Source organism: Meleagris gallopavo, chromosome 1, assembly GCF_000146605.3.
Source record: "Meleagris gallopavo isolate NT-WF06-2002-E0010 breed Aviagen turkey brand Nicholas breeding stock chromosome 1, Turkey_5.1, whole genome shotgun sequence".
In the NCBI taxonomy this organism is placed as follows: Eukaryota; Metazoa; Chordata; class Aves; order Galliformes; family Phasianidae; genus Meleagris; species Meleagris gallopavo.
In genome coordinates this window covers 68,660,186-68,674,952 of record NC_015011.2, presented here as the reverse complement: position 1 = coordinate 68,674,952, position 14,767 = coordinate 68,660,186, and the positions used below count along the sequence as shown (strand labels likewise).

Sequence of the window (14,767 nt, the reverse complement as noted above, 5' to 3'; positions counted from 1 at the left end):
AACAACAAATTTTCTGTCCCCTTCACTGGATTTTCACAGAAACTGACCAGCAGATACGTTGGTACTTCAGCACCCTGACAATGCATTGAATTATAGAAAAGACAAAAGGAACAAAAGAAACCTCTTCCTCCAGAGCAGTACTATGCAGTGCCCCAGCATTTTGTGCCACAAGCACACAAGGCAACAAAGGAACTGGAGCAGCTCAGGCCACCAAAGAAACACAGCCCAGGGCCTCACATCACTCTCCAGCTTTTCAGGTTTCACACCAGCAGGCTCTGTCCTCACACGAGTTTCATTTCACATCACAACCAGAAATGGGAAGAAATGCTTCTTTTTCAAAGGACTGCAACCGATAATTCTGTTCAAAACACTAACAATCTGTCCTTCATGTTAAAAGTAGCAGTACAGTTACAAGAGAGACCTGAGCTTTCTCCACCACTGACTGGCTTGGGAAAGGAAATGTGTAGGCAGAACAGTAACTCTAGTCACGTCTCACATCCCTGCTGCACGGAGTGAGAGAATAAAGCAAAGTCTCACCTTGAGCATCACCCACACCTAAGGTGAATTCAAAAGCAGCACATGGAGCAAAGCACGGGGCAGCCAAGCAACAGCAACATGCAGCAGAAAAGGGCTTCCCTTCAGCAAAAGGTCTAAGAATTATGGGTGGTAAAGCTACTGATGATGTCTCAAATAGAACTGTGAGCCATCCCTTAAGAACAGAGGATACAGGAATTTTGCAGGACATGTATGAGATCTGTCGAATGGAAGTGATGGACCTGTGTTCTTTGGAAGAGGCTGACATTTCAATCCTGATTTCCTTCTAGTTAAGTCATAATATCTATTACAGCTTACCCTTGCTGTTCAGAAGTCATTAGCTAGGAGGCCCAGAAGTGTACCCAGACGCTTAAAAGACAGTAAGCGCATAGGAGTACATATTTTCTCCCATTATCAGCCCAATAGCTAGGTAAATAAGAAACTGATTTGCAGCCCCTGCTCCTGCGCATTCCAGACAGGAGCCCTATTCTCTCATCTGCATCAGCATTGCAAGGAGCAACATTTTCATCTGATGCATAACAGTGTAAGGAAAACAGCCAAAGCTTTACATGAGTGAGCATCCACAACCTTGCCCCTGCTGGCAGAACTGGTATCTACATCTATTCCTGGCCTAAGCTGCCTGTGCTACAGGGCACAGGGACCCTCGCAGTGGATGGAGACAGCAGCTGAATGCACTTCCAAGCAGCTTGGTCTGGACAAGTAGGACAAAACGCCAAGTTACTGACTGCTGAACCATGTCTGGTGGCAGGAGGCAGAGAATGTCTCCAGGAAGGATGGTAAGGATACTCTTGGCATGACCATGGGAAACAGGTTGTCATGGGCTGCCCCTGTAAGCATCAACTTTTTTTTTTTTTAAACAAACCAAATGTAAAATACTGTAAAACACAAGAGCATAGGTGGGAGTCTGCTCTTTACATTGTTATACTCTGTATGCACAACTATGTACCAGTTCCACAGTGAGAGCAGTAAAGAAATGGACTCACTGCTGCCCTTTCCGGAAAATGTTCTGTTCACATGTTTGCCAATTGTTCTTCACTGGACACCGTCCAGAGGGCCTCACAGCTATGGTACTCCATCCTCAGCAGTGCTCAGCAGGCCCCACAATCATGTTTCAAACACAGACCTGTGCTGGCTGCAGCATGCATTACGAAAAGGGCTATGTGGCCTCTGGTAATGAAGCAAAACTAGCTCCAGAAGCCATTTACACTATCAGAAACCTATGATGCTGTCACACTCAAATGTCTGGAGACAATCTTTTGCTGATTAGGTAAGCTCATATGCTAAGAGCTATTCCAGGAAGTCCCAAAGCCTGTACTGACAGACAGGTTGTGGCAGGGACTCCCTCAAAGTCTGGGATGACCATCTCTGAAATAAAACAACCATTCAAGTTCAGCCTCCTCACCAGCAACAGCATTCTGGGAGGTCTGTAATGAACACAAACCTACCACTTGCCCAGCAAGCCCGAGGCTCCTTGCTTCTGCTTTCATGCTCTTTCTGCTGGGATAAGAGCTGCTGTGCAATTGCAGTGCAGGCTGCTTGAACACCATTTCTAGATGTGTAAATATTTCACAACAGTGTGTAAAATATCCCATTTTATATGGGGAGAAACCAAAGCCTGTGGCAGCAGCCCAGTAGCAGACTTGGCAGTCTGCAGTCTCCCAAGTCCCAGAGCAGTGCCTCGGCCCCATGAGCAGGCTGCCGACTGTCCAGCTGGGGCTCAGTTCACAGGAACGCAGGAACATCCTGTTGCCTTTGGAGCAGTTTGTGGAGCATGATCCCAAAGGGCCCTGTGGTTTTAGTCATAAAACACCATGCTCAGGCAAGCTCTCAGCATGACAGCAGTTCAGCCAGCACGGAGTCTGAAGGACTTTTCAAGTCTCCCCTCCAACTGCATCCCTCTGGTATAAAAGAGCACCAAGATAACTGGTGTATCCTAATAAATAAAAAAATACACAAGATCCGATCCCTTGTATCCAACTTTGGGGTGCCAAGTAAATAGGCAGGTACCAGCATCTGTTAGAATCGCAGTGCAAAGTAAGGGATGTGAACAGCCATCAGCTAGGGCACAGGATGCTGCCAGGGCAAGGAGAAAGGAACATTAAGGCTGCTCAGCAGTAACAGACATATCTGTAACAGTTATTCCTTCACAGCCTCATTAAATGAGTGAGCCCATAAAAACAAAGAGCCTCAAGAAAGGACATGCCAAAACCCTGCCATGCAAACTGTGTTAATTATGATAATAGGCAAATTTTAATAAGCCATTCCTGGCTCCCACACTTTCACATACATATTTCCAAAGGCAGAGGATCTCAAAAATATTTGCCAGCCATCTAATTCTCTAAACTCTAGCAGCACAGAAAGCACATTAGAGGGTTTGTCACACTCCATATCCCATTGAATTCTTCTAGTAAAAAGAACGGATGAAAGAACTCCTCTGAAACCCACATCCAGTTACAGCAATGAAACAAACGTCTCAGCACAGGTGGTGGCAGTGGAAGAGGAGAGAGCAGGGCAGGTGGAGCACAGTTAAGTGTTCCTCTCCAAACAATGAGACCGGGGAACTCCTGAATTTCTGGCTGCACAGCCCTGGCAGCTGGGGCTATTCCTCCTCTGGTGCCCTAACAGAAAGTCAGACAACACGGCTGTCCACTCCCAACATCGGCCAGTTCGGAGGCACATCTGTGCCAAGCACTGGGGTGCAGGAGGTGGAGGGAGCTGGAGCAGCTAGGACTTTATCTCCCGGTCGGGTTTCATGCTGAAGGGCTCCAGCTGCTCACTCTCAGGCAGCATGCTGTTCAGCCTCTCCATCAGCGGAACAGTCTGGTCAATGCCCATCTGAATACGGCGGAGGATGGCAGACATCTCGTTGACCTTCTGGATCTGCTCCGCATACTTGGCGTACTTCTTCTGTCGCTCCTGCATGAGGCTGTAAAGAGTTTCCACTGAGAGGTCCATCTGTTTAAAAACAAGCAGAGAAGCCAGCCACGTTAGGCCAGCTGTTACACAGACCTTACAGCACAGCACCTCCCCTACAAGTGTGTCGGACACCCCGCTGGATCTACCAGCCTGGTACAGGACCTCCTCTACTGGTGCTCAGCCAATTTGCCATGAAATGGGATAAATTATAGCTGTACGTGGAGGACATGCAACCACCTCTACACCGATTACTGGATGCACTGGATCATGCACAATATCCAAACACAGGGAAATCATGGCCTCTGCCTACACCTTTGTATTTTTGGTAGAACTTGTTCACTTTCAAGCATTAAACTTTATTTGCCAGTAGTAACATCACTGGCTTCAGCAGGTTGCTCTGTGACTGAGACACTGGTGTTATTGCTATCATCAGCTGGAAAACTCCTGTCTTGAGAAAGAACCACAACAGATTAGTAGTGTCCCTAATTTCCCTGAATCCTAAAAATAAAAGTGTTATGAATGACCCCAGGAGAGACATTAGGTAAATCAGTCATGCAATTAAGCATGGTAAGTACCTAAACACAGCCAGAGCATTATTACAATGACAGGAACTGCAGTGCTATTCCTGCCATTGAACTATGAAGGTAGCTTTTGTAATTCACAGCTCAACTTTCCCTACAGCTAGATTGTAAGCTCCAAGGAGGATTCAGCTGCTAGCACCACACCACACACAAACCAGCCAATTCAGACTGTTTAAGCTATTCACTGCTCTGTGAGATACACCATACATAAATCTCTCATTCAGAGAGCCTGGAACGTAACAGATTTATTCCATTCTCTAAAAGCACACTGAAAACTCAGCTACTTCAACTCACTGTAGCTGTGTTCAGCAACACCACTCGCCCCACAGCTGGTATATCTGAACTGCAGGCATCCATCTCAGAACCAAGAGAAGAGTTCTCAGCACAGACAAAAATGTTAGCAGTGCAGTACTATTAAAAATCCCACTGCTGCCTTGGACAGCATTTAATCAGCAGGTGTAAAAGTGACCCAGCAGGGATTTGGAGACACAAGGGGGAATTGGCAGCAAGGGGAAAAGGTTCAAGGAGAGGTGCAGAGCTGGAGAGGGAGCTGCACTGCTGACAAACATCGCTCTCAGACCCTGGGGAAGGAGTCAAGACAAAAAATAGTCAGGTGAGAAACTGTTTTATTGAGGAACCAAAGCTACAAGCAGCATTAAAAGCAAACAGACAAGTTTCCACTAAATTGTCAAGGGGATTAGGAAGACTCTTTTATTTTCTATCACCTCCATCAGAGCTGGATACAGCACCAATTAACCTTTTATTTCTTCTATATTTTTTGGTGTTCTCAGACTGAATTCTTCCTCTTTGCCTCTGTGCCTTCCTGTGAATTCCTCCCTCCACGCTTCCATGCATGAAAAAACATAAACCCAGCAGTGCAGGAAACTCCAAATGGAGTGGAAACAATTTAAGCCTACATAGGGGTTTCTATTAAAACCCTAGCTTAATAATTTAGGATTTGGCACTAGCTCTGTAAATCAGAGCGTGTAAAAGCAGACCACCAGCAGGTCTGCACAGGATGGAAGTAAATCCAATCCAGTACCTAAAAATGTCCTACCTAACAAGAGCCAATGTGAAGCAGCAGCTAGCACAGAGTAGCAGCCAGCTGAACAGCAGCACAGGGATAGGAGCAGAAACCTCCCATCCTTCAAAGCCTTCCTCTCCAGGCAGGTTCCTCATATGGCCCCACAGCTCTATGCAAGGGCAAAGCAGGCATTCATCCAGTTCTGGAATAACAAAGCCCCCTTTCTCACCTCCAGCAATTTCATTTGGTGACTTTTAGGCTCCTCATGTAAGTCCCAGAGATGTCCACTTGCAGAGGGGAGCATGGAGGGAAGCTGGAGCAGGGGGGTAGGGGGGGACCAGAGAAAGAAGAAAAGCAGAGCAGCCTTCTAAGCTACTTTTGGACATGTTCACAGTAGCTCTCACAAAACAGAGAAAGGCTGGAAGTGAGCATTTCCTATTGTTTCCCTACATCTAGCATTACAGTTCATCTGCTGTGAGAGGCCACGGCAACTGCAAAGCCTGTGACACTGCAAGAAAGTCTGAGGTTGAGTAATCATGAGGAAAGGCTAAGTTATACCCAGGTTGAACTTGGTCTTTTTAAATAATAAAAGAAAAAATGTGATGTGCTAACTCTTGCATCTAAATGCCAGTGGCTCTCTGCAGCCCTTCTCGAGGCAGGCATAAAAACACATCAGCATTCTTGGTGCCTCCTGCTGGAAACAGGCTCCCTCCAGGGCCAAACTTTGTGCTGTCACCTCTCTCATGCACACAGTGCTGCTTCCTACCTCCTTAATTCCACATGGCAGCAATAAAAAGCACCTGGAGAGAGGTAGCTGAGACCAGTCCACACTCTCCAAGACACATCCCAGGGGCAAGGTGAAGGAGTTGCTCTGAGCACAACCCCCATCTCCCATAGCCCAGCCCTGCTGCAGGTCTGATAGGGGCCCAGGTCACCACCTCCTTGCCTGCCCCAGGCTCAGCAGTGCTCTGGGAAGGCCAGCAAAATGCCCCAGGGCCAGTGGCTCATGGCAGTCGAATATGAACGCTACACAATTTTTGCACAGCCAGTGACACTTTATAACAGAAATGGATCCAAATCCTAAACCATGACTCATCCAAGGACAGTTGCAGCAACACAGTCATTTATGTCTATTTCAAATTCTTAAATTTGAAATGCTATCTACTGAGTTTTTCCTCCAAATGAAAACAAACCCATAATCACTTCCAAAATCACTGGAGATGGATGCTCCCCCAGTCAGAGGCCTTCATTGCAGCCCCTCCCAGAGGGGCACCGTTCACACTGCGGCCAGGAAGGGCTCAGAGACTGCTACACAGGCCTGTCCAGCACACTGCTGGAACAAGAGCCAGTTGAGCGTATTTTCAGACATCTTGCACACCACAATTCTTGCATTTATTCTGGAATTCTTCTTGGCCCACACTGCTAAGCAGAATAAAGATATGAATTTAAGCACACAAAATACTGCACTGGGCACCAATCAGTTCTTTTTCAGAGATGATGCTGAGAACAAAACCATGCCCTAAGTGCACCTCTTACTTAGTGTGGTTTCATACTGACCCTGTCATGGATATTACATGTTCTGAGCTTTGGGAAACCATGGTCTCATCTTGTTAACTCAGTGATTGAAATGGTAACTGGGGCACGATCCTTGTTGCAGAAATTTCTCTTGCTTAGAGCCCAGCCCCCTACACAGGCGGCCTCTCCCTTCGTATTGGCAGGTGCCTGGTGGGGCTCAAATGAACATCTTCCTGCAGCTGCACAACCATACCTGAAAATGACAGGCATGAACATGACTCCATGGAACATTAATCATGATGCACTGGTGTGAAAACGCTTCTCAGTCAGTGCACTTAAAGCTGAGAACAGTTTGTCTGTGCTGGCTGAAAAGAAATGAGCTCAATGTATGGCTTTTCTTCTACCCTCCTTTTTGATAACATCACGCAAAGTGAGCACAATAAATTGTGACAATATCTGATGTTGGGAACACTGATTCTCCCAGTTATCTTCCACACTGATAAGCAATAATCTTAGGGGGCTGCATCTTTGCCAAGGTAGACAACAAAGGCTCACAGCTAAGGATCCCACATCCTTCCCTTCAGGACCAATCATGAGCACAGTTCTCATGAGTACTGCTCCTCTGCACCACTCTACGGTAAACAACTACAAACTTGTGTTTAAGTTTTGCTTAAACCTAATCTGACATACCAAAATGTTCCTTTTGTAATTTGCCACTGGTGTAAACAGCTGCTAAGGAGTTGCTCAGAACATGCACTGTGCAGATCACAGTCAACTTAGAGAATTAAGAGCCTTCATTTTAACTGTCTCTAACACCAAACTTTTGTAACATTAACAAAAATGCCATGACCCAGCGAGCACCGCCACAGAAATACACTTCCACAAATCTTCTACAGCTAAATATGTAACAGGTCTCCCAGCACTACTGTAGATAACCTCAGATCTTGATGTTACAGATGTGTACCACCTGTTGTGGGAGACCTTGGGTTGCCTCCCAAAACAGAAAAGAATTCGGAATTGAGAAGAATCAGAAGGTTCATTCTTGAAATGAGCCTTTCCACCTTTATGTAAGCCCTTTCTTGCCTGTTGTGCCATTGTACAGGATAAGTGCATTGCTGCCCCACATGCTGACCTGCACAGCCCATATTCCAGCTCAAGCCATCTCTGCTTGAGAGTTACCAGCACCTCTCTGCTATCTGTCTGACCCCCAGACTTGAGCTGTGGCTGCTACTGCTAACTATTGCTATAAAAAGTCACAGAATCACAGGGGTTGGAAGAGATCTCTGGAGATCATCTAGTCCAACCCCTAAAGCAGGTTACCTACAGTAGGTTGCATAAAAGGGCATTTGTATTGCTTCCAAACAACAACAGGCAAAAAAGCCCAGCACAGCTCAGGGTCATGGAGGTGGCATCAGACTAGACTTGCCCTGTCTGTGGGCCACAGTCAAGATCATACTGCCTTCACGATCCCATCTCCAACAGCTTTGCTACAGTTGTGCATTCTGGTGAGCAAAGAAGCAGCTGAGTGGTGCCATATGCAGGCACAAGATAAAGACCATCTGATACTTGGTGAGGTTGAACAATTATCTGAGTGTTCTGATCTGCAGCTGGAAAACACTTAGGTTACAGCCTGCAGAGCCAGTGTTCCTGGCTCTGAAGCACAACTTCCCACCTGAGGTCTGGGCCTGCCATTTACCAACAACATCCAGAAGATCTCAAACTCTTGCTCCACTGCTCCAATGAGAGACTGAGAGGATCTACAGCAACAAGTGGTGGGAGGTGCTTGCAGGAGAGAGCACTGTTGCGGGCTTCTTGTGTATGAACACACACAGTGTGATAGACATGTTAAGGGTACTGCAATTGTGCCTCAAAGACCTCACGGTGCTTCATTATGTGAGGGGGCTCAGCACCACAGTCACAGCCCTGTACGAACCTGAGATCCACCAACAGCAGGTCCACTGGGATGCCAGTACTGCAGAAGGGCAGCCCTGCAGCCACCCCCAGCCCCACTGCCTATCAGGGGCCTCCTGCCTCTGGCCCAGGCTGCTCTGCCAGCCCTGCAGGCTTCAGCACTGAGGAGCTCCACAGCATCCTTAGCATGGATCCAGATCCTAGTCTTCATTTAATCAGACGTTCCTAGAAAAAAACAAAAATCTATATCTGTTACAGACTGATTCGTTGCTTAAGTGATAAGTTGCACAATTCTTATTTCAGGCATCCTAATAATTCTTCTACAAAACACAGCATTCAATTTCCTCATTTCATACTGGTGTTTTACTACTCACTCAAGAGATAGCTACACTGAGCCAGAGCTAGTATATTAAATGACAAGTTACAAGTCCATGCAAATGTTATTTCCCATTACTGTCTTATTTGATTTTAAATCTCAGTTCTGTATTTTCAGTATGTCAGAATGATTAGTTAGAAGCAAGTTGTTTTTCCTATAAAGAACAAGCTTCAGTTTGAAAGATGACTGATATCATTAATGAGACATTTCTCAAAAACCAATACTGTTGTCGTTTTAGAAAGAACAAGTGCTATTTAAAGAACTGTTAACATGGTTACATTTTCAAGCCACCTGTCCTAATGGTAAAATCTGCAGCTCCACACTTGGGACCTAATAGCTGTAGCTCCTCTTTTCCATATGTACTATGGAAAGGCTTAAAAATTATCCAAAAGGGGATGCCAATCTTTGCCATATTTAATTAGATACACCAGCAGAAAGGTTGTATTCTCTTCTAGAAAACGCTAAGAAAAAGCTCCCACTTCTGTTATTACAGAATGTAATAGAGCTAAGTTTTAACCTGCAGCTTGTGAAGTGGTTCTGTTTTGGTTTTTTTCTTTTTACTTTTTTTTTTGTCCAAGGGATCGGCAGATAAAGATGAGCTCAAGCACCATGCTACATTTTGCAATAGGCCAGCACATCCCCAGCCCTACCTCCCATGTGCTTTGCAGATGGCTGGTATACGTGCACAAAGGCTAAAGTGTGAGATATGCAAAGGCCTAGCACAAAGAATGCACAAGCCTAGCAGCCAAGAATCAGGGATTTCTGGGCTTATGATAGATGAAGCTTTTGCTCTTCTCCTGCCAAACACAGTTCTCACAGTTCTCCAAATCAACTTCTCACCAGGAACACTCAAGTACCTATTAACTTTAACAGCACTAGGCATTAATAATCCAGAAGATTTTTGAAAGATGTTTTTCACAGAATCACAAAATTGTAGGGGTTGGAAGGGACCTCTAGAGATCATCGAGACCAACCCCCCTGCCAAAGCAGGTTCCCTACACCAGGTCGCACAGGTAGGCGTCCAGGTGAGACTTGAATATCTCCAGAGAAGGAGACTCCACAACCTCCCTGGGCAGCCTGTTCCAGTGCTCCGTCACCCTCACCGTGAAGAAGTTCTTACGCACATTCGTGCGAAACTTCCTGTGCTGCAGCTTATGTCCGTTTCCCCTCGTCCTGTCTCCACGTACCACTGAAAAGAGATTGGCCTCACCGCTATGGCCGCCACACCTCAGATATTTATAAACCTGGATCAGGTCCCTCTCAGTCGTCTTTTCTCAAGGCTAAACAGACCCAGTTCGCTTAGCCTTTCTTCATGGGGGAGATGCTCCAGGCCCTTCACCATCTTTGTGGCCCTCCGCTGGACTCTTTCCAAGAGATCCCTGTCTTTTTTGTATTGGGGAGCCCAGAACTGGACACAGTACTCCAGATGAGGCCTTACCAGGGCAGAGTAGAGGGGGAGGATCACCTCCCTCGACCTGCTGGCCACGCTCTTCTTAATGCACCCCAGAATGCCATTGGCCTTTTTGGCCACGAGGGCACACTACTGGCTCATGGCCAACCTGTCGTCTACCAGGACGCCCAGGTCCCTCTCTGCAGAGCTCCTCTCCAGCAGCTCATCCCCCAGCCTGTATTGGTGCATGCAATTATTCCTCCCTAGGTGTAAGACTCTACACTTGCTTTTGTTGAACCTCATCCGGTTTCTTACTGCCCAGCTCTCCAGCCTGTCCAGGTCTCGCTGAATGGCAGCACAGCCTTCAGGCGTGTCAGCCAATCCTCCCAACTTCGTATCATCAGCAAACTTGCTGAGGGTGGCCACTATCCCCTCATCAAGGTCATTGATGAAGATGTTGAACAAGATCGGACCCAGCACAGACCCCTGGGGGACACCACCGGTTACAGGTCTCCAGCCAGACTCTGCACCACCAACGACGACCCTCTGCGCTCTGCCAGTCAGCCAGTTCTCAACCCACCTCACTGTCCACTCGTCTTTCCCACACTTCCTCAGCTTTGTTATAAGGATGTCGTGGGAGACAGTATCAAATGCCTTTCTAAAATCAAGGTAGACTACATCTACCGCTCTTCCCCCATCCACCCAGCATGTGACAGCATCATAGAAGGCCATCAAGTTGGTCGAGCACAACCTCCCCTTGGTGAACCCATGCTGACTACTCCTGATAACCTCCTTTTCTCCCAGTTGTTTTTGAACCTCTACATCAGCTTTTTCATATTCAAGCTGAACATGAAATGAGTCAATAACATCCAAGTGATGATGGGAAGGGGAGGGTCTATTCCTTCATTCTCAAAAGAGTCACCTTTAAGACTGGCTCCATCATGCATTCCCACCGATGAAGCTCATGTTCAAAAATTTTTCTAGAGATCACAACATTTCACAGTAAGTCTTCAGCTTCAGACAAGCCTCAAGGAAATACTGGACACTGTGAATCATTTTCGTAACAAGTTCTTCTCAGGCTATATGGACTACTGTTCAAAACATGATAAAGAGTGCACAACATCACCAAGGATCAATGGTTCAGACAAAAGTTCAGTGAACGGGGCCCAGGGTGAAGTTAGCTGGGGTTATTGTGGGCAAAGTGCAGGACCCAACACTTGGTCTCGTTGAACTTCAACCCTGTGGCCTCAGATCAGCAACGCAGCCCATCTAGATTTCTCTGTATGGCCTTCCTACCCTCAGGCAGATCAACACTTCCTCCCAGCTTGGTGTCATCTGCAAGCTTATTGTGCACTCAATGCCCTCATCCAGGTCATCAATAAAGACATTAAACAGGACAGATCCCAGTACTGACCCTTGGAGAACACCGCTCATGACCAGTCTCCAGCTGCATTTAACTCCATTCACCACCACTCTCCAGCCCCAGCCTTCCAGCCTGTTCTTTACCCAGCAAAGAGCGTATCTGTCCAAGCCATGGGCTGCCAGTTTCTCCAGGACAATACTGTGGGAGACAGTGTCAAAGGCTTTGCTGAAGTGGAGGTAAACTACATCAACAGCCTTTCCCTCATCCACCAGGTGATTCACTCAATCTTAGAAGGGTATCAGATTGGTTAAGCAGGACCTGCCCTTCACGAACCCATCCATGTTAAGTGCACTAAGCCTCAGGTTTCAGGAAAGGGTGAGGTTTCTATTTCCCTGTTCATGCCTACAGATTGATCCCTAGAACAAATCAATCAAAACTGAGAAGGCATCTGAAAATTTACATTGACACAATAGAAAAACTTTTAAATTACAAGTAAATTGTCTGCAGTTTCCATGTAGCTTGGCTGGGGCATAATCAGAAATTCAATTTTATGGGCTGGGTTACACAAAAGGAAAAGTTACAACCCAAGAATCCTTTCTGACCATAAAATTCTTACTCTAAAATTCCTTACTATATACTGCTGCTATGTTGATTTGCTGTACAAATACCTGAGTATCTTCTTCAGCTGAAATTCATCTGATCTGAGACTTCATCTTTTAGTTTGCTAGTCCCAGCAATTGCTCCTCAGATAGATTACTGCATCTTTCAGTAAAGAAATCTTATTTCTTGTCTACTATACCACAATTTGACATAGTTCATATGCTTGATTACAGGATATTCTGCTATACTATAATTCAGTATTTTAAATAGGCTTGCAGAGGTTGATAAAAATCTGGTCAGGAACAACACCTACAAGAATTAATTACTAATAAATGCTGTGTTTCTTATTGCTAGAGTAGTGTTGAAATAATAGCTAACAGTCTTCTCATACAGAAACGTTCATACCCCAATGGCAAACAGGCACAATGGAAACCCTACCCCTCACATGAAGCAAGATGGACAGATTACCTGCACTAAGGCTTTGTAATATTTTCAACATGAAGTCATTTTTGCAGATTAGAGTGCTAACTGCAGGGCTGTTAACACAAGGTCAAACCTGCTCCACCATCCTACCACCTAGCATCTTTAAGTCAGCAGTACAACTCCAAATATTTGCAGATGCTACTGGCTAACCTGTCTACAATGAGCGTCAAACTGCTGAACTGTTCGTTAGCTAACACTCTAAAAAACAAAAACAAACAAAAAAAAAAAACAAAAAAAAACCAACATATAATTCTCGCTCAAGGGTAGAGTTGACACCTAAAAAGTTTCAGTGCACATTGAAACAGGAAGTAATTGTTAAAAACGGTCTGTAAAGAGACTCTTTCTGTATCCAAGAGAATCCAGCAGGGAGGGAGTAAAGCATCTTCAGCCTAAGTTAAATCCAAACTTAATTACAAAAAGAAATGGTACTATTTTTGGTGTTCACTTTACACAATCAAATAAAGCATTTCCAGCTTCTTCCCAGAGATTCTCCAGTCCCCAGGCATCCTTATATCCCTCCTGCTGTACTGTGAACTCTGTTTTGTTGAAATAGCTGCCTCATGCTGCCAAATGAGATTGTCTCATGGGAATACCTTGCATGATACACCCCCAGGCTGAGATTTGCATTCTTCCTCTCACAAATCTGTTCCATGCACAAGTTCAGTATCAAGACTAACTCTTCTTCTTAGATACCTCTTCTTCTTATTTGAAGATCTGCAATGTTTTTTGTTTGTCTTCCTACCTGGGGAAATAAGACTCGAATAAGAAACCCAATTTCCTAGTTTAAGCAAGGTGTGAGAAGAAAATGCATTCTATTCCTTTTGGTACTCTATAATCCTAAACTCTAGGCTAATACTGATGAATAACTAATAACTAACACTGATGAAAGCATCAATACGGGACTTAGCACATCAGACTTCACTGCCAGTCTCTTAGAGTACTGCATTTCTATAGTACACCAATCTTTCTGTCTGCAAGATGCTTGGTGAAGTTTAACTTAACCAAGGTGAAAAGGATTACAACTTTTCCCAAGCAGCCACAAGAAAGCAAAGCACAACAGAAGGGAACATAATGGAAACGATTTCATACACACATTCTGGGAATGAGGGACTGGTCTGTTTTATGAAACAAATGAAGTTGTATATGTTAACACAACACATTTCAACGTCATAAAGTTCACATACAACACAGCACTGGCCATCTGCCTGCAGCACGCACAGCAAGATGTTCGTTCTATGTATTGAAATAACAACTGCAAAGCTTTTTCAAAAGCAAATTTCCCATTTTGCTGTTGGCTGGCTAGGACATCATCACACCATTGGAGAATTCTAGCTAGAAGTGTGTTAGGTCACAGAAAGAAAAGCAAGATCAACTAAAGGGCATGAAGATTTCCATCTTAATAGCGTTGCACAGTTAGTTCTGCATGATGGTGTCTGTTCCATTAAAATTCCAGTGTTTATAAATAACACTTCATCAAATGAGAAGGAAGAAAAAAAGAGCCTGACAGACTGCCACAAACTTCAATCTCATAATTTCTGGATGCCAAAGATTATATTTAATGTACTGGTTTTTTCACAAAACACTGCATTCCCTAGAACAGCTTTTATAAAAATCATGACAGCACGGCATTAACCCCCTCCCCCAAAAATACAAGTGACATTTCGACTAAGTCAACATTTCAAGAACATTATATCCCAAGGAACTCTTATCCTTTTTTCCCTGGATTTTGGCCACTGCTTAAGTCTGTGAACCAAAAGGCTCATCCTGCTTGAAAGTTAACAAGGCATCATCGGGGAAGTCTTTGTAGTACAGAGTCCTAGAATATCCTGAGATGAAAAGGACCCACAAAGATCACCAAGTCCAACTCCAGGCTCCACGCATGACCACCCAAAATCCAAATCCTATGTCTGAGAGTTTTGTCCAAATACTCCTTGAACACTGGCAGCTTGGGGCCATGCTCACTGTCCTGGGCAGCCTGTTCCACGGCCTGAGCACCCTGTGGTGCAGACCTTGTCCCTCACTCCCAGCTGCCCCTCCCCTGACACAGCTCCAT

At 45.3% G+C, this 14,767-nt stretch overlaps 1 protein-coding gene across 1 annotated transcript in view; it reads right to left on the bottom strand.

Moving 5' to 3' along the window:
- Positions 1–1,396: 1,396 nt before the first annotated feature.
- BORCS5 (BLOC-1 related complex subunit 5) overlaps positions 1,397–14,767 on the bottom strand; it is a gene marked incomplete at its 5' end in the record, with an annotated part of 58,713 nt that continues 45,342 nt past the window's right edge. Inside the window, one exon of the mRNA XM_031553871.1 lies at positions 1,397–3,510. Within this exon, the coding sequence (XP_031409731.1) occupies positions 3,280–3,510 (231 nt within the window). The remainder of the gene's footprint in view (positions 3,511–14,767) is intronic.